This window comes from Tiliqua scincoides, chromosome 4, assembly GCF_035046505.1.
Source record: "Tiliqua scincoides isolate rTilSci1 chromosome 4, rTilSci1.hap2, whole genome shotgun sequence".
NCBI classification, from domain to species: Eukaryota; Metazoa; Chordata; class Lepidosauria; order Squamata; family Scincidae; genus Tiliqua; species Tiliqua scincoides.
The window spans coordinates 102,344,246-102,363,901 of record NC_089824.1 but is presented as its reverse complement, the minus strand read 5'-3'; the positions used below and the strand labels follow the sequence as shown (position 1 = coordinate 102,363,901).

At 43.6% G+C, this 19,656-nt stretch overlaps 1 protein-coding gene across 2 annotated transcripts in view; it reads left to right on the top strand.

Annotated features, from left to right (window-relative positions):
* The window catches only part of RIN2 (Ras and Rab interactor 2), an 80,943-nt gene that overhangs the window by 21,920 nt on the left and 39,367 nt on the right, over positions 1–19,656 (top strand). For both annotated transcript variants that reach the window (XM_066625129.1, XM_066625128.1), the window contains one exon: positions 6,784–6,870. In XM_066625129.1, the coding sequence (XP_066481226.1) occupies positions 6,814–6,870 (57 nt within the window). In that variant the 5' untranslated portion in view covers positions 6,784–6,813. The remainder of the gene's footprint in view (positions 1–6,783; positions 6,871–19,656) is intronic.

The window sequence follows — 19,656 nt, the reverse complement described above, 5'->3', positions numbered from 1 at the left end:
TTTCCATAGGGCTCAATACATTCATCTGCTTGGAGGGAGGGACTTCCTTCTCAGGTGTTTTTGGGGACTGCGTTCATTGGATCAGGACCATTCTGGTGTTGTTGGATTCCTCTCAGCCTGCCCTTTCCGATGGACTAAGGCAAGTTTGCCTACTCGCTAGTAGACACGTGACACGGCTCACTTTCACTTTCCATAGGGATCCATGCATTTTTTGTTCTCCAGTTTTTTAGCCATAACGTTTGATAGAAAGGAGATATTTCACTCTGGTTTTTTTTGCATTGCATTCTGCTCAAAATTCCACACCCAACAGTATATAATATGATGGGGTTACTCCTAACCACTGTGATTTTAGCACGTCACCCCCCCTGTGCATGTCACCCGGTGCGGCCCGCACCCCCCTAGCGATGCCACTGTGAACACAAACAAGTCAACCCTGATCATACTTTGAACCTCTCTCTGTCAATTGAGTGATTACTGCTTGTCTCATCCCAGGACTGCTTTCAGCCAGCGTAGCAATGTGGGCTGTGCCTTTAGCTCACTTTTTAAAAAATAACTTTGCACAATTTCAGAAAGACTAAAATGCTAGAGTTATTTTGAAATGAAAGGTCCCAACCCTAAGTTATGATTTTCTGAAATGCTATTTAAGATATATAATGTCAAGTGTTGTCCTTTTGATTGATAGGATGTCATCACTACAATCAGAAGAATGTGGTGTTTGACTTTTTCTGAGATTTCCAGAGTAGCAGCATTCTACACTGAGCAGCACTTGAACAGTTAAGGTTTATAGTGGTGGCTATAAATAGGAAATGGAGCACTTAGTAATAGTAAAACCATATGGCCAATCAGTTGATATGAGAGTGGGAATCTGCATTTTTAAGCCCCCCATTGGGTTTATAGTGAAAAGCTTCCAGCACATATGCTCTCAGCTACTTCAGACACTTGTGTCCCTGCCCATAGCACACTAAATCAGATCCTCTGCATAAAGTGGTTTTCAAGTGGTAAATCTCTCAGATTAATACATGGAATGTTTTGCTTTCCCCATGTGAAATGATGGAGTAGTTTATATATGTTACTTAGTCTTACACTGGGGAAGGAGGCACCAAGTTGCTGTATTATAAGAAATTGAGGTGGGGAGAGACTGAAGTGATGGAGTATTAAAAGCAAAAGTGTTTCATTTTTATATAGTCAGAGCTGCTGCATGTACAGTATTTCTCTCTCTCTCTCTCTCTCTCTCTCAAACACACACACACACACACACACACACACACACACACACACACAGCTTAACCGCCAGTTAAACTGGCAGTTTCTGGAATGAAGCTTACTGTATTCGAAGTCTATTCTGGATTAAGTATTCTGCTAAAACATCAGTTCCCACATTATGTGCTGTAAGAGAGCATTGCTGAATATCAAATACCTGAGTGTCTTAATCCTGGAAATAAAAAAGAATTGGTTCTGAATGAATGTCTCTGGGGAAGGGATTCCACATATGGGATGCTACTCTGGAAAAATATGTCCCTAGTCATTACCCACTCCCCTGAATAGGTGGGATGCCCATAAAAGAGTTTCAGATGTTGTTAAAGCAGATGTATCAGAGCAGGTGGTCCTTCAGATAAGTCCTCTAGAGCTTTGAAGGTCAAACCCAGTAGTCTGAATTGTGCTTGGAAACTAGCTGAATTAGTAGCTAGTACAGATCTTAAGCATTGGCAAAATATTTTCAGCCTGGCTAGCTCTATTTGGTGCCATGTTTGGAATCAAGTGAAGTTTTTGAGCACTGTATAACATGCACTGCAGTAATCTACCCAGGGTCATAAAAACCAAGGTCGTGATCAGGTTCAGACCCAATGGAAAACTTCTTGCTGTGAGAACGAGTTTTTGTAAGCTGCAGATTTTTGCTACCTCTTCTTGCTGCCACTTCTGCACGTATGTGAGGGAGGGAGAGTGAAAGGTTCTGTTTTGAAGTAAACTGTGGTTCTGTGCTGCATGGGAATTTGGCAAGCTGTGATTTAGGTCATATCACAGTGAAATAAAGCCCACGAGCATCTGAAACCACAGTTTGATCCTGTTTTGTTTTATCTATCTGTTCAGAGATTTCCCATGTTACATATTAACTCTGAACTGTGGTTTACTTCAGAGCTGAAACTTTCAATCTCTTTTTCACATGCACAAAAGGGGAGGCAAGAAGAAGGGGAGCATTTAAGCCCATGGCTCTCCAAGGCACGTTGCTTGTAGCAGGAAGCCATGGGGTCCCGTTACATTGGAACCTGGCTGGTGTGATCAGAAAATGTGTGTGTCTGCCAGTCATTCTCCTTGTGAACATTCTTTACAAAATCTGTTCAGAGAGGAGTTCATAAAATGCACATAAAGCCATGCAAACAGTGAACTTCTGCTGTGTTGCTTTGTGCTGTGCTTTGCCTCCAGCCAAGCCTGTACATACTGTCCTGTTCCAGCCTGTGAGAGTGAACAACATCTCTTTCTGCAGTGCTTACGGAAGTTGGGCCTTCTGTTCCCACCCCCAATACAAATCCCGTACTTTGTTTGCAGTTACAGCTGGACTAACACAATGCAACGTTTGAGTTAAGAGATCTATTAAGTACTGGCACTATAGACAGTTCCTGTATTTTGGCTCCTGAATCTGAATGTAATCCTGTGTGTAGCTATGTCTGTTAACTGCTTAAACTAGGCTCCCAGCTGACCTCTGAAAAGGAAATAATTTCAAAAGAAAAGAAGCCTGCCAAGGTCTAGATAAAAATACACTATTTCAAACACTGCAAGGATTTCTGGGCTAGATAATAACACATAAACGTTTTCACAGGGCAGTGTAGTAATATCAATTGATATAAGAAGATTCTTGCTGTACTTAGGAATGAATGTTGTACTGTCAAGATACTGTGCTGAATGTGTATTATGAGTGTATTCTCAAGAATAGGGGTAAATATTCTTGCTCCTTAATACATTTATATTATAGCATTCAAATAACTTATATACATTACCTTGATAATCCTCGCAATAGTCCTGTAAGGTAGGCCAATGTTATTACCTCCCTATCTAACTTTCAGAGGTGAGATGGCTGAGGTGAGATCTGAACTGGAAACTTCCTGACTGACAACTCATTCTCTTAATGACTATACTACACCATCTCTTAGCCTGCTGAACAATTTGAAAGGGTAAACAGAAAAGTGTAGAACCTAGAAGCAAATAATGGAAGCAGATGAAGTATGTTAAGGCACTTTACTGGAGAATTTATCTCCATGTTCCTAGAAGGAAAGTGGGATACTTGAGTCTTGAAAACCTCTTCTCAGAAAGAGGCAGTTTGTACTGGAGGTGACTGGATTGCGGGGCCATTCCTCTGCCAGTCTCGCTTGTCCTGACACCCCCTCTCCTTTGAAGATGCTTTCATTCCTGCTGGTACTCTGGACCTGTCTTTACAAGATACAAAATGCAACATGTTGGCACTAGGATACTGGGGAAGAAGGCTTAGTATACCCTCTCTATGATGTGCTGTATCTTTCTGTGTAATGCAGTGATTTTCAGCTTTTTTTCCTCTCGTAGCTCACTGACAAGCGCTAAAATTGTTAAGGCACATCATCAGTTTTTTGACAATTGAAAAAGCATACTGCACTGCCAGCCAGGAGCTTGAGTCCGCCAATGGCCCTACTAATACAACTCTTCTCCAAACTCTCATGGCACATGTGCAGACCATTCATGGTGCACCAGTATGCCATGGTGCAGTGGTTGAAAGTCACTGATTAGCAGCCATTTTCAACCACTGTGCCATGGCACACTGGTGTGCCATGAGTGGTCTGCAGGTGTGCCGCAGGAGTTTGGGGGAGGGTTATTTATTAGTAGGGCCGTTGGGGGTTGTGAGCCCCTCACCAGTGGCATGGTGTGCCTTGTCAATTGTCAAAAAACAGATGGTGTGCCTTGACCATTTTAGTACCTTGTCAGTGTGCCATGAGACAAAAAAGGGTGAAAATCACTGGATTAATGTGTAGAACAGCTCTAAAGTTATTTATTTTGACATAGCTGGCATGGAGATGGTAAATTTTTTTGTACCTTGATATAGATGTTTAAAACAAACTGTAGATAAATTCAGTAAAAGATGTTAGGATGGCTGCATTTTGCAAAGGCAAGGGTGTAGGAGGCTGCCTTGGAGGTGGCAACAATTGTGGGTTGGCAAGCAAAGTCAGTCAACAGTTGTATGGATTGTACAGTATGTATGGATTGCTGTTGATGGGAGACTTCTCGTGAGTCATCATGAACTCCAGCATGAAAGAAAGGCAGACTCTACAATAAATGTAATTTCCAAATAATTACAAGAGTTTGTCAAAAATGGTTCAATTTGTTTTCTTAATGTGATTTAGCTGACCTGGTTAATTTCTATATGACATTCTGGAAATTGCAAGAACAGGCTGAAGGCAATGACTGATTTATTTTGCAGAATGCAGTAAGCCTCATCTTGAGATTTATTGCTTAAAAAGCAAGACTGTGTGTGTGCGTGTGCATGTGTATAAATTTTTTTTCTTAAGCTCTTTTAAAAGATTAAGTATTTGGTGCTGGGAGTCACACCCTCTAATGAAGAATCTCTGCCTGCAATTCCAGAAAAAGTGGTACGATTCCAGTGCAGTCTGGCACATCTGGAATTAAACTGAATGTGATGAGCTTTGAAGGCCAAGTTATGAGTTGAATGCAGTTGCCTATGACATTCTCTGGACAAGGCTTAAACAAAAAATGTTTGTTTTCTGATTGGGCATGGGAGGTTGCGATTGGGAGTAGGTCAGGGTGGGTGGGATAGGAGGTGCTCAACATTTCCTTCTTCCACTCAGGATTGTGCTACCACCATCCAAACAATTTTTCCACCCACTTGGAAAAAGGTATAGATGCATGTAACTTTTCTCTGGCATGTGAACATAAGAACAACCCTGCTGGATCAGGCCTTAGGCCCATCTAGTTCAACTTCCTATATCTCACAGTGGCCCATCAAATGCCCCAGGGAACACACAAGGCAACAAGAGACCTGCATCCTGGTGCCCTCCTTTGCATCCCTTGTGGAAAATCAGCTTGGTGAGAAAGGATTTTGAGTAGGAAAACTGGAGGAGAAAGAGGTCAAGCACCTCCTCCTGTTGGTACTCCAGTCAAGTTTGGAGCCTCTTGCAGTTGCTTTGTTTTGAAAGTCCAGGAAGGATTTTAACCCTAGGAAGGGTTGTATGTGACTGTGTATAACAAGGGTGTCCAAACGTTTTGGCAGGAGGGCCACATAATCTCACTGACACTGTGTTGGGGGCCGAGAAAAAAATAAATTTACATTTAAAATTTGAATAAATTTATGCAAATGAATATATTAGAGATGGAACTTACATAAATGAATGAAGATTTTGCAATAGCTCAAGGCCTATAAAAGACCTTGCTCAAAGCAAGGCTGGTCTTTCCTTTAGCTGCTGCTGCTTCACAGAAGCAAAACAGCTAAGGAAGTTCTTGGCCCGCAGTTTGCGCAAGAGGTCAAACAGTCATCCCTTGCGCTGAGAGTAGTTGCATTGGACCAGCACGGGCTCCAGCAAGTCTCTGGAGGGCCAGAGGCTCATTGGAGACTGCGGGTTTCCCGCAGTCTGGATTGGAGGTCCCTAAGGGCCGCAAATGGCCCCGGCCAGGGGCTTGGGCACCCCAGTGCCCTACATTCATTTTGTAGTGACCAGAGCAGTGGTTCCCAGCCTTTAGGAGCCCATGGACTACTGAGGCAAAAATTAGAATTGCTGTGGACCACATTCAACCCCCACCACCACCCTGCACACAAAAATCAATTAAATTTGTATGATTAGAGAAGATTAGTTTTATAGGGAAGATTCCTGGGTTGCTGCTTTTGTTGCCGGCTGTGGGCAGTCTGTTCTTTGCCGGTGGTCCATGGGGGAAGCGCTTACTCAGTGAGACTCTGAGAGTGATCAAAAACAATTTTTTCCCTGAAACTTTATGGACCACTTCTCAGGGACTTGTGGACCACCTGTGGTCCACGGACCATGGGTTAGGAACCAGTGGACTAGTGCCATACTTAGGAGCCTTGGTACAGTAGAGTTTCAGGGGAGAACAACTCCCTTCTATCGGCATTGTAGTACAGCCACCCAAACACATCTTTAAAATTTGGTAGCAGTGGTGTAGGCTGTACATGTTACTCTTGTCTTAGCTCTGTGATCCCATATCTGTGGCTGATATGAGAGTGAGGGAAAAATACTTGGCTCATTACTCAGGCATTTCTCTTTAATTGTCACAGGGCTAAGCCCTGGCATTGAAAAAAGTTTGTGGGGTTAGTGTGTGTTCTTGTTGTTGCAGTTTATTGTTGTGAACCTGTCTTTGAGCCCTTGGAGTAATGTGCATAGTGTCCCTTTCCTTGTGCAGTTTTCTGTAATAATGCTTTAGTTCTGTAATCTTAGGTTCAGGATTTTAGTGGCACCCTCCCTCTAGTATTTGCTCAATGTGCACAGGCTGAGGTCAAGCGAACAAAGCAAGCATTATGCATTTGTGTTCTTCTTTAATGAGCCTGCTAAAATCCATCAGAAGTAACATGTAGGATTGTTTGTGAGGAGGGGGAAATGCCAGTAGCACTGTCTTTAAAGTGCAATTCACAGGAAATAAGAGACCAAAAGGATATGTTAAGACTCTGGTTGAAAATGAATGGCACTGTGTTGTTGACGGGAAAAGATCTTGGCAACACTGTTGTTGTGACTGTTCCTGTGGCTTAGAAAGGAATTTCCTACAGACTGGACTAACTATTAAAAATGTCTTTGCTTTTAGGAGGAGCTCAGTGGAGTTTTCCCAGAGAGAATGTCAACTTCAGCCATGGAAGCTCAGTGTCTGAATGTGAGGGGAAGTTTTTTTAAGGTAACTGAAAAGTGTTTGCTTGCTTTGATTACGGAGACATGTTTAACTTTGAAATGTAAGTCATTTGTCATTTTACTGTTCATTTGTCAGAACCTCATGAGTTTTAACAAAGCTACTATTCGTATAAAGAAACCTGTCTTTTTAACTGTTGAAATCTGCTTTTCTGTTCCGGTTTTTGTAACTTTACAATAATAAAAACAAGACCATGTGCTTTATTTAAACCTGAAACTGCCGGAGGTTGTTGCCTTTTGAGTAAAGCGGAAGTTATGCATAGATTTGTAAACATCATGCTACTGCTGGTTTTTTCCTTTGACCCACTTGATTTTGGGTTCACTACAATCCTGAGATAGCGATAGAGATAAAAATATATTTTGTGAGTGCTTAAATAACTGATTTTTATCCAAGCACGTATTTCATGCTGTTATTGGCAGCTAAGTAGTTTAAAATGCAGGTGCCCAAATGGCATGTGCACACACAAGAAGAAAGCTGTGTAGTTTAAAGTTTGAAGATGAGTGGTTGCTAGAAAGCTTTACAATTGTTCTGGAAACTTTCCTGATTTATAATTATAATTTGACTTTGAGACCACGTATGCACTGCCAAATGCTGCGGGTGCTGCACTGAAGCAGGTGATTGCAATGCTTTATGGTTAATAACCATGAAATTGGCAACTTTGTTTGCACTTTGTTGCTTTGAGTCCACTTCAGCTGTGAAATAATGACTTATGCTCTGGCAATTGAAGTCAGATTCTGTGCTTGGCCAGCTGGGCAGAGCTACCCAGGCATTCACATCATCCCTCTCATACCGGAAAAAATTTAGACTGAGAACTATAAAAACAAAGAGGTTTCTGGGCTATGTCTAGTCACTGCCTATGCCTGCTTTTATCCTTGCCCCTCACCCCTAGCAGGGGAGGAAACAGGCATCATCTATAATCTTGATGCTAGAGCTGGTGTGAAACCTAGGCTTCTTTCCTCTAGTAGTGAAATGATGGAGTAAAACATCAGACTCTTTTTAAAAGAATAGGAAATATGGGGTAGCACTCAGGAAAAGGAAGAATGCTCGTAAGGATTCATTATGTTGCTTGTGACAGCTTCTATTCTTTTGAAGGCAATGGTAGTGGTGAAGAATTATAGTGCTATGACATGGCACTGCACAGAGTAATAAACAAAAAGACTGGTCCTCTGAGTTTACAATCTCAAACTGACTCTTAAACTGGCTGGCAATGGGATGGGAAGCCTAGATAATGGAACAATTCTCACATTGTTGGTGACCTCTAAAGTTTACTGAGAGCAATCTCCTAAAGGCTGCTTCACAGCTTATTCTACAAACATGTTTGTTTTGTGTACTCTTGTCTTCCATCAGCATTCCCTGAAGCAAAGTGTGGAAAACCTGACGTGCCTTTAAATATCCATGTACACATATCTTGGGTCTCAGATTGGGACAAGATCTCCCGTGTATGTGTGTTTTCTGCAGGAGATTCTGATGTAAGAATGGTGTACAGTACTTGGCAATCATGTTGGCCATGTGAAATGTGGAGCTGTCCTAAGGCTGCCTAGCCTATTTGCACTGGAGAATGAAGATTCATTTTGACAGTGTGGTATCAGCCCTTGCCAAATGTCCCCTTTTCACTTTTATGATGCTCACAACTCCCATACTTGCCCTACTGCAAACCAGCATTACCCTGTCTATTTGCCCTCTTTCGGTATTTCAATTTAAATTACAGTGAGTGATCCTGGACATGGTGTATTGCTGCCTCATGAACACTTCAGATCATTTAGTTGCTATATGCTGTCACGTATTTTCTGAAGAGGCAATCAGCCTATGTTTGTATGAGAGCCAGAATACTAAAATTCCTTATTTGCAGTCCAAAGCAATGATAAGTTGTTGTATTACTAAAAATATGTTGATGCTGCACTAGCACAACCCGCAAGTAGAAATTCTTGGTTATGAGTTATACTATCATTGTTGTCTCTCAGCAAAGCACAGAAAGAAAAAGGTGGCTTTTAAAAATAAATGTGCTTTGCTTTTTGAAAGAGGAAGGAAGTGAGTGAGATGCCAAAGAGGATGTGGGACTTTGGGAAGAGATGGGGGAAAAGCCCACTGCTCCTATGAGTTAAATCACATGCAACACAAGATGTCATTTTAATTCTGCTTGTTTCCAGATTAGAACATGAATAGGGACAGGAGAGATCAAAAGTCAGCAAAACCTTTCTGGGTGGCCAGAGGAACTGTGATTGCAGTGGTCTGAGCTCATAGTGTTTCTAATACAGACGAGCAAAAACAGGAACAATTGTTGTCTCCAAAGATGTTCTCTAACATGCAAGAATCGATATCTGTTTCTTTTACGAGACATTCTTGTATGTTGGATGTCCGTTCAGTCATTACTCTGTATGCTACTCATGTTGTTTTTTCTAAGTGTTTTAAAACAGGGGTCTTCACTTTTTCCAAGCTCAGGATCTGCCTTGAAATACAACCTGCAACATGAGACTACAGTACTTTAATCTACCAAAATCTGTCCTTTCTGTCTCCAGATCCATACCCAAAAATTTGTGCCAAGGCAGACCTGTGTGTGCTTTTTTTCAATGTAATTAAAAAAAATATGTTTAGGCTGCATTTTGGTCCTAATGAATGCAGGACCATCCCACCATGAGGTGAGATGACTGCTATGAGTGGTGGGCTGGTGGAGGCAGTGAATTGGGAGGGGTACCTGTCATCTCTCAAATGCCCAAAATTCATTTTGCATTCCAATTCTCCTCTTGCTTGCTGACAGCAAGCATGAAGAGGATTGGAGCAGCAGTGAACCACTGTTTCTACCAGCACTACTGCTGTGAGCAACCAGGTGAGGAGAAAATGGGACTGCTGCAAGCCTGTTCCAGTTGCTCCACAGTCGAGAGAGAGAGCGAGAGCGATGGACTGCATGAACACTAAGGCCCAGCAGCAGCTGCTCTCATTACTTCTTCCACTTCTGCTTCTCTAGGAAGTGTATGGAGGGGAAGGGAAATGGTGGCCTGTTGTGTGTTCAGAGCCCGTGCCTCACTTTGCTTTCCCTCCATACATTTCCTTTTCAGCCTGCTTTCTGTGTTTTTCAAATTGGGAAGTAGCAAGCAGGGTGGTGGTGGTGGCCTACTCCTAAACCAGAAGTGACTTTTTTCACCTTATAAGGCATTCTGAGGCCTGGGGAAGCCCCTGGAGGGCTCAGTGCCAGTCTGGGGGACCCATGTTGAGCCAGATCTGTGGATGAAAAATCTGTGGATAGGCTCCGTGGATAGAGTGGAACTCTTACTACTTTTGAACTCTGTGCCTTTGCTAATGCAACCCAATAGTGGATCTATTTTTTTTTTTTTTTTTTTTTGCAGCTGCATCATACTTGTCATGTTCAGCTTGTGGTCCACCAAGACATCTAGATCTTTTTCAAAGATGCTGTTGCCTTCCCTATCTTGCATGTGTGCTTCTGATTTCTTTTTTTTTGTCCCAAAGTGCAGAATATCTGTTTCTATTGAACTTCATCTTGTTAGTAAGGGTTCATTGTATTGAGCCTGTTAAGAGCATTCTGAATCCTGATTTGGTTTTTCAGGGTGTTGGCTATCCCCCTGTCCCATTTGTATCATCTGCACTCCCTCTATTCTCTCATCCAATTCATTTCTCAAAATGTTGGGTAGCACAAGACCCAAGGCAGAGCCTATGGTACTCTACTTGTTTCTGGTAGCCAGAAATGACGTAGACAGGTAGTAGACAGGAAGTGACACTGGTAGTCAGTGGTAGACAGGAAGTGACATCACTGTGAAGTCAGAGCCAGAAGTGATGTCATCAAGCAGGAAGTTCTTGCCTAGAAACTCTTGTAAATGACAAGAGACAGTATTCCAGCTCAGAAGCTGGACACTGGTAGACAGGAAGTGACATCACTGTGAAGTCAGAGCCAGAAGTGATGTCATCAAGCAGGAAATTCTTGCCTAGAAACTCTTGTAAATGACAAGAGACAGTATTCCAGCTCAGAAGCTTCTTCCAATTCTCCCTGCCCTCACTACCATTGCTATCAAGCAAAAAATATAACAACATCTGGAACAAAATATTTGTGTATTTATTTACTACTGTTTTTATTTCTGTCTTTGTTTACAAAATCTCAAGCTACTTCTTGTATTGCGCTTGAAACTAACAAACATTGATGTGGCTATTGATACTGTGCTCAGCACTAGCCAGAAACAAGTGCACCCTACTCATGCACCTCAATACAAGAAGTAGCTTGAGCTTCTGTAAATAAAGGAAATAAAAACAGTAGTATCGCCCTCAGAAGGAAGATAAGCAGGGACACTTCCTCTCATCTCCCCCAAGCCTAAGCACGTCTACTTAGAATTGACTCCCATTATTGGCAATGGGGCTTACTCCAAGGTAAGAGTAGACAGAATTGTAGCCTAAGAAAGAAGTAAGAGGACGGGAAGGGTGCACATCAGAGAAGTGGCTGGGGGAGCAGCACTCTCCCTGTGTGCTTCCCCCCCCACATGCCAGGCTTGCCCTCCCTCCTCCCCCCCCCCCATCCTGGCTGCTCTCTTGGCAGCCAGGCAACCAGGGATCCCCCCTCAGCCCAGCAAAGATATAAAGACAGGATGTGCTAGCCAGGGCAGGAACGTTTTGAGGCTTCCAGGCGATTTCAGAGAGGGAGAGAGGTTATGATGCAGAGGATGGAAACGGCAGTGGGGTGGTGGCGGCGGCGGCGATGCTGCTTTCAAAGCAGGCTCACAAGAGGGGAGATCACATGGGTCTCCCTCTACTCACCCAAGCCCTGTGTTCAGGTCTCCACCTACACTTTCCAGCCCAGTCCAGCTGCGGGGGGGGGGAGCTGCTCTGTCTTGCAACCCCGAGGCAGCCCATCCCATCAAGGCAGCCAAGCTGACAAAGGTTGGTGGGTAGAAGCCAGGCTGGCTCGTCCATGTCTCTCCTGGTCCTTCTTTGCCTGCAATCCAAGCCTGCACTCCGTGATTGGCCCCCTTGAGGGAAGCCTCCAAGTGCAGAGGGAGGTCCAGCTGGAAGGCAGCAGCACGCTTTCTGGGGAAAAGCGGCACGCTGCTTTCTTTGCACATGTGCAAGCTGCTCTTAGTTACGTCTCAATGCCGGGAAGCTTAAAATGGCGAAGCCCAGGCTTTGCCCACTTCCAAAATGGCGCCACCTAGGTCTTTTGCCATCTTCCAAGATGGCTTCCGCCAGCTTCTTGCAACCCACCAGAAATCAGATCGCAATCCACCAAGTGGGTCCCGACCCACAGTTTGAGAACCACTGTTCTAAGGCCTTCAGAGGGCACAAAAAAGTTACTTCCAGTTTTTGGGAAAACCAGGAAGTGATATTTTTAGGCTTTTAGAAGGTGTTCTGCACACAGTCTCCCCGGCCCTCAGAACACCCTCCAGTTGTGACCGGAGTACAGGTCTGGTTGTGTTCAGTCAAGTGGGCCAGAGGCTGGCTGTGGGCCAGATGGAGGCTGACTGTGTGCTACATCTGTCCTCCAGGCCGGGGTTTGGAGACCCTTGTTCTAGGTCATGATGGCCTCACTTCTTAATTAGTGTAACTGTTGGATTCCTTCTACCTTCTTCTTGTGGGAGAAAGCAGATGCAAAGTAAGAAATGAGCAGCTCTACCTTTTGTCTGTCACGTGTAAACACATCCCCATCTTCTCCATGCCCGGACCTACTGCTTTCTTGACTTTTCTCCTCTTTTGAACATCATAAAATCAAACCCCTTTGTTGTGTTTGGCATCCCTCATCAGCCTCTTGTTCTGTGCTTTAGCCTTCCTGACATCATCCCTGGATGTGCAGGTTATATTTGCGTAATATTCCTTTGTTACCTCACTCTCTTTTCACTTCTTATACATTTTCCTCTTCCATCTCAGTTTTTCAGAAAGTTCTACTTGCAGACACATTGGTTTCCATAGCTGTTTCTTCTTAACTCTGTGTCTTCAGTATCTCACTTTTTGAAAAACTCCATCCCTGTTGGACTGTTGTTTTCCAATATGACTAAAATATGACTGGCAGTACAAGCCTATGCATATCTACTCAGAAGTAAGTCTTATTATGTTCAGTGGGACTTACTCCCAGGAAAGTGTGCATAGGATTGCAGACTTATTTGTGTTCTGCTGATTTAAAAATCAACTTTCTAGGATATGTATCTGACCCTTGATATTTCCCTCAGTATCAAGAATTCCATATGACATGGCTGCTTTTGTTCAAGGTACTTGCCTCTTTCATCTCCTCAGTCAAATTATTGCTCTTGGCAAGAATTAAGTACAGGATAGCTGACACCCCTTCTTTTTTGTTCACCTTCAGAATGATGAATTGTCCAGAAGGTAAGTCAAGAATTTATTGGACCTCCCACTCTTAGCTGAGTTTGACTTCTAGCAGTTGTCATGGTAGTTGGTCCCCCATTACCACCAGGACTTGCCTCTTGGAGAACCTGATTATCTGTTTTAGGAAAGCATCATTCATAATTGCTGCTTAGCCACAAGGTCTACAATAATAGACTCTCATGACAGTATTGCAGGGCTGGCCCTAGATTTCCTAATGCCTGAGGTGGCATGCCAAATGCTGCTCCTTTAACCAATGATGTGCCAATCTCCGTTCCTACCACTCTCTAATATTCTGTAACAGCCCCACTGGATCAGGCCATAGGCCCATCTAGTCCAGCTTCCTGTATCTCACAGTGGCCCACCAAATGCCCCAGGGAGCACACCAGATAACAAGAGACCTGCATCCTGGTGCCCTCCCTTGCATCTGGCATTCTGATATAGCCCATTTCTAAAATCAGGAGGTTGCACATACACATCATGGCTTGTAACCCATAATGGATTTTTCCTCCAGAAACTTGTCGAATCCCCTTTTAAAGGCGTCCAGGCCAGATGCCGTCATCACATCCTGTGGCAAGGAGTTCCACAGACCAACCACACACTGAGTAAAGAAATATTTTCTTTTGTCTGTCCTAACTCGCCCAACACTCAATTTTAGTGGATGTCCCCTGGTTATGTGTTATGTGAGAGTGTAAAGAGCATCTCTCTATCCACTCTGTCCATCCCCTGCATAATTTTGTATGTCTCAATCATGTCCCCCCTCAGGCGTCTCTTTTCTAGGCTAAAGAGGCCCAAACGCCATAGCCTTTCCTCATAAGGAAGGTGCCCCAGCTCAGTAATCATCTTAGTCGCTCTCTTTTGCACCTTTTCCATTTCCACTGTGTCCTTTTTGAGATGTGGTGACCAGAACTGGACACAATACTCCAGGTGTGGCCTTACCATAGATTTGTACAACGGCATCATAATATTAACCGTTTTGTTCTCAATACCTTTTCTAATGATCCCAAGCATAGAATTGGCCTTCTTTACTGCCGCCGCACATTGGGTTGACACTTTCATCGACCTGTCAACCACCACCCCAAGATCTCTCTCCTGATCTGTCACAGACAGCTCAGAACCCATCAGCCTATATCTAAAGTTTTGATTTTTTTTGCCCCAATGTGCATGACTTACACTTACTTACATTGAAACGCATCTGCCATTTTGCTACCCATTCTGCCAGTCTGGAGAGATCCTTCTGGAGCTACTCACAATCATGTCTGGTCTTCACCACTCAGAAAGGTTGGTGTCTTCTGCAAACTTTGCAGCCTCACTGCTCAACCATGTCTCCAGGTCATTTATGAAGAGGTTGAAAAGCACCAGTCCCAGGACAGATCCTTGGGGCACACCGCTTTTCACCTCGCTCCATTGTGAAAATTGCCCTTTGACACCCACTCTCTGTTTACTGGTCTTCAACCAGGTCTCAATCCATGAGAGGATCTGCCCTCTAATTCCCTGACTGTGGGGTTTTTTCAGTAGCCTTTGGTGAGGGACCGTGTCACACGCCTTCTGAAAGTCCAGATATATAATGTCCACGGGTTGTCCTGCATCCACATGCCTGTTGACTTTTTCAAAGAATTCTAAAAGGTTTGTGAGGCAAGACTTAACCTTACAGAAGCCATGCTGATTCTCCCTCAGCAAGGCCTGTTTGTGTCTGTGTTTTGAGATTCTATCTTTGATGAGGCATTCCACCATCTTACCTGATATAGATGTTAGGCTGACCAGCCTATAGTTTCCGGGGTCCCCCCTCTTTCCCTTTTTAAAGATAGGCATGACATTTGCTATCCTCGAATCCTCTGGCACCGTGGCCTTTTTGAGGGACAAGTTGCATATTTTAGTCAAGAGATCAGCAACTTCATTCTTCAATTCCTTAATAACTCTTGGGTGGATGCCGTCTGGGCCTGGTGACTTATTGATCTTTAATTTATCAATGAGGTCTGAAACATCTTCTCTTTCAACCACCCCACCTCCAACACGCCCCTCCCTGTCCCTCCTGTAGAGTTTATAGCCCGGAATTGCAGTATCCCACTGATTCTCCACATTCCACCAGGTTTATGTTATGCCCACTATGTCAATGTTTTCCCTTGTCACCAGACATTCCAGTTCTCCCATCTTTGCTTGGAGACTTCGGGCATTTGTATAAAAGCATTTGTACATGGAATGCCCCAGGATAGGCTGCTTATTAGCTCCTTTGTCCCCACATCCTCTCACTGTGCCAAACCATCTATCACATCCCATCATGCTACCATTCCCAGTTTCTTCTCCTACTCTGCCTTTACCTTGTTGTTCTCTAACCTCCCCATCCTCGTCCCATAGGAATGAGGAGTTCCAAACCGGATGCCCCTTGGCTCCTGTCGGCTTTCCCTTAGGGATCAGTTTTAAAGCTGCTCTGCCACCTTTTTAATGTTATGCGCCAGCAGTCTGGTTCCATTCTGGTTCAAGTGAAGCCCGTCCCTCTTGTACAGGCCCCGCTTGTCCCAATACGTTCCCCAGTGCCTAACAAATCTAAACCCCCTTCTCCCTACACCACCGTCTCATCCACGCATTGAGACCCCTGATCTCTGCCTGCCTAGCTGGCCCTGCGTGTGGAACGGGTAGCACTTCCGAGAACGCTACCTTTTGAGGTCCTGGCAGGTCCTGGACCTTTGAGGTCCATATCTTGGCAGTCTTGTCCCCTCCACATCTGCTCATCTTTTCTGTCCTCGTCTTCCATTTCTAATCCAGGGAGTGAGAGGAGAAGGAAGAGCAGTAAAGGCAAGTAGGTGGACAGAGATAGGGCTCCCCACAAATATGCAGCTGGAGATGACTGCTTCAGTTGGCCTCATGGATGGGTTGGCACGGTGGTATTGAATATACAGGGTGAACCAAAAGTGGGTGGACAGTAGGTGGCATAGGGTTTGTGTTGGGGTTATACTATAACGATGGTGTTCATTATAACTATGGTGTTTGTGTTATATTGTATTTATTTACTGTCCACCTACTTTTGGTTCACCCTGTAAATAAGAATATATTAAATACATATAAAATATTTAATGTATTTATTCTGTGCTTCATTTATTCTTATCCAGGCAGTTTGTGTCACATCCATGTTCAAATTCCTCAATTTTTGTGTGCAGGTGTTTACATTATGTACTTATAATGCACCTTCCACAAAGTTTCTGTTGGATGTATTCATTTTAACAAGTTCCGGTATTCCACCCATGGGCCTTATCCCACCAAGTTTCTATAATTTATGTTGGAGTTTGTACTTGCCTTCCTGCATTAGGATTTCAACTTTGTCCTTTTTGTTTCTGCTGTTCCATGCATTATTACTATATATAGACATAAGACCACAGATAACTCCTCTTATTAGCATCTCTTGTGCAGTTTCTTGTGAATCTGATCACCCTCCCTGCAAGTCTCTTTCTTCCTTTGTCTCTTTCTGTCTTGTCTCCAATGCCTGCCAGTGTATTTGATTCTGTGGTGGTGTTTTTTTCTTTTGTCCCATTGCATATTTAGTTTAAAGCCCTCCTAATTTGCAAGGTTCTTGCCAATACATTCCTCCCAGTTCTTCTATGGTGTAACCCATCTCTTTCCAGAGTACTTCATAGCATGTAGGCCATGGTCCAAGAAGCCAAAGCATTCCCAGTGACACCATCTTTGTAGCCAGCTGTTCATTGCCAGTTTCCTGGTTTGTCTTGCTGTGCCTTGTCTTTCGACAGGAAGGACAGATGAAATCACCACTTGTGTCCCCAGTTTCTTGACTTTCCTTCCCAGAGCCTTGTATCTCTTCAGAGCCTTCCAAAGCCACTTCTGGCTGTATCATTTGTTCCTGCATGAAACAGTTGGAATGGTCACTGGATTTTATGAGTCTTGGCAACCTCTCTGTCACATCGTGGATATATGCACAGGAAGGCATTTCCTGGGTTGACTTGTCTGGGTTGCATACTCCTGCCTCTGTCCCTCTCAGTGGAGAGTCTTCCTTCTACCATCACACATCTTCTTCTTGAGATGGAGTTAGGGTTCTTCCCATCCCTGGGTAACTGAGAGTCCCCCATGGATCTCTTAATGAAGTAAGTGAAGTGGTGATTCTTGTCCAGATAAGCATCTGTTTGCCTCCACAGTGAGATCCTGATTGCTCAGCTCCAGTGTCACAGGATGCTTCCTGAATCTCTGTGGTTCTACTCTTAGGACACTACTGTACTTACAGTCAAGTGGTGTTTTGTGTCTGTTAATGGAAATGGTACTTTGAGGTACACTTCATTTGTATGCATGGTGGAAAGCCGCTTGGTGTTAAGGGTGTATGTAAAACAAATATAAATGCATGGCAAGTCAGTGTTTGTATAGCCTACATTTGTAAACTACGATATGATAATGGAGTTGCTCAGAAACAAATAGTTTGTAATTATCTACTGACCATCTTTAGAACATGTGGTGTGGATCCCTCTGGTGGACACTCTTAAAAATTTCAGATTGTCCTACTTCAGCACTGCACCAAGAAACAGAACCTAGAGTAAAAGAAGATGCAGATGTTGAGTGTAGAATGATGCATTTGGCTAATTTTCAGATGCTACCATTTTGAATAATTTGAATTTTGCCATGTGCTCAGCTATGTGCAGTCTGGAGTACAAATGAAGGGTAGCAAAATCCAGCCCCACACTGGGTTCATTTAGAAATCGGTAGCATAGCTAGAGAGGGGTAAAATGGTAAGTACTGCAGACGCAGTGATGTGCTGTGTAAGTGGGCCCTCCCATTCACCATTGGAGCCATTCCTGTCAGTGATGGCAACATGCAGGTGCTTGCCGAACCAAATCTCCCACATGTTGCCTTTACTGCCCGGAATGGCTCTTATGGTGAGTGGGAGAGCACTTCCACAGCACTCTGTGGCACCTTCAGTACTTACCGTTTTGCCCCCCTCTAGCTACACTCCTGTTAGAATTGGGAGGCAGCTTTAGCCCACTCCAGTGGTATGCCCACTCCAGTGGGGCATGCACTTATTTTCAGCATGCACTATTTCATCCCAAATCGAACAGAGCGCATTCAACTTGCCTCAAAACAAAGGAGCTGGGATATGGGTGAGTTTCTGTTTTCAAAAAACTCAATTCATACTGATACATTTTCAGGAATTTTTAATTTAAAATTTTCTTTTAATTTTTAATTTTAAAAAAACCCTTTCCTTCATCTGCTTTCTCCTTGCTGCCAGTTTTGGCTGTGCAAGAACTTGAAGGTGCAATTGCCTTCTGATACTGGCCATTTTTTAAAACCTATACGTGCCGCAGGATGCAGCATCAGGTGGATGTGGATTTTAGAAATTCATTGGGTGGCACCTGTCCTTTCAAGCCTTTGCCACAGCCAACCCAGGCAGCAGTGAAGAAGTAGTTTAAAGTACGTAAGTTTTTTTTTAATCCTCCCCAAATAAATTGGGTTATAAAAATGAATTTGAACTGTACAGATGATTCTAGAAATTATGCGGAAAAAATGCATAGAACTCAAAAAAATGAACAAAAGGTTGTGTAGTCCCCTAAAGAGCACCCTTTAATTTCTTTGCTTTTAGAGTAGATGCATTTTTTTTCCCTGTGGGAGATAACAAATACTCAGCACTTTGAGACAACTTTTCAGTGGGAAAAAACCTTTTACATCTCTGCTTGGTGAGCAGCCTGACCGACACTTACAAAGATTCTATGGGAAGTATAATATATCACTGTGCACTCCAGGGGATATTGGAGTGTAAGAATGGTCCCTCTGCATGCACATGTGAATGCACCCTGTCTGTTGTAATTACAGGTGGTTGGTATACTTGTGTTACCTTCATCACTCAGTGATGCTTATAACAAATTGACTGCACAGTACCCTCTTGACTCCAGCAGGGGGCACAGGAGCAGTGTAAATTCCAATGAAAGGAACTAGTACCAGAAGCAATGAGTTTATAGGTGTGTAGAGCTCTCCCAGTTAGTGCCCTCTAGTTCCCTGGCCTTCGACCATACTAGAACAAGCATGGGAAAGGAGACACCTTTCTTCCTGCAACATGACCCACCCTTTTCTACCTTGGCATCAGCAATTCAGCTGCAATTCTCCCTCTCCCTCATCAACACAAGTGTTGATGTTCTGATAGCAAATGATTATGCACAGGGCAAGTGAGTGAGCCTGTGTGTGTGTTCAAATATATAAATAGTCAGGTTTTAAATTCACAATGTAAAACTGTCCTCTGTCACCCTGCTGTTGTGGGTATTTTAGAACCTGAGGTCCTCTGAGGCTGTTAGAGCCAAAGATAGAGGCAGGAGTGTTGAATGAAGCCTGAACTTGGGATCTAAGAAGCAATTTCAGATTTAACTGTGAGTTGCTGATGGGTTCTGGCATATGTTAAGTATCTTCACAGTGAAAGAACATCTTTCAAAAGTGAACGTGGGTCAATGGATACCACAGATCTAGTGGCCTTCAGGCATCAAA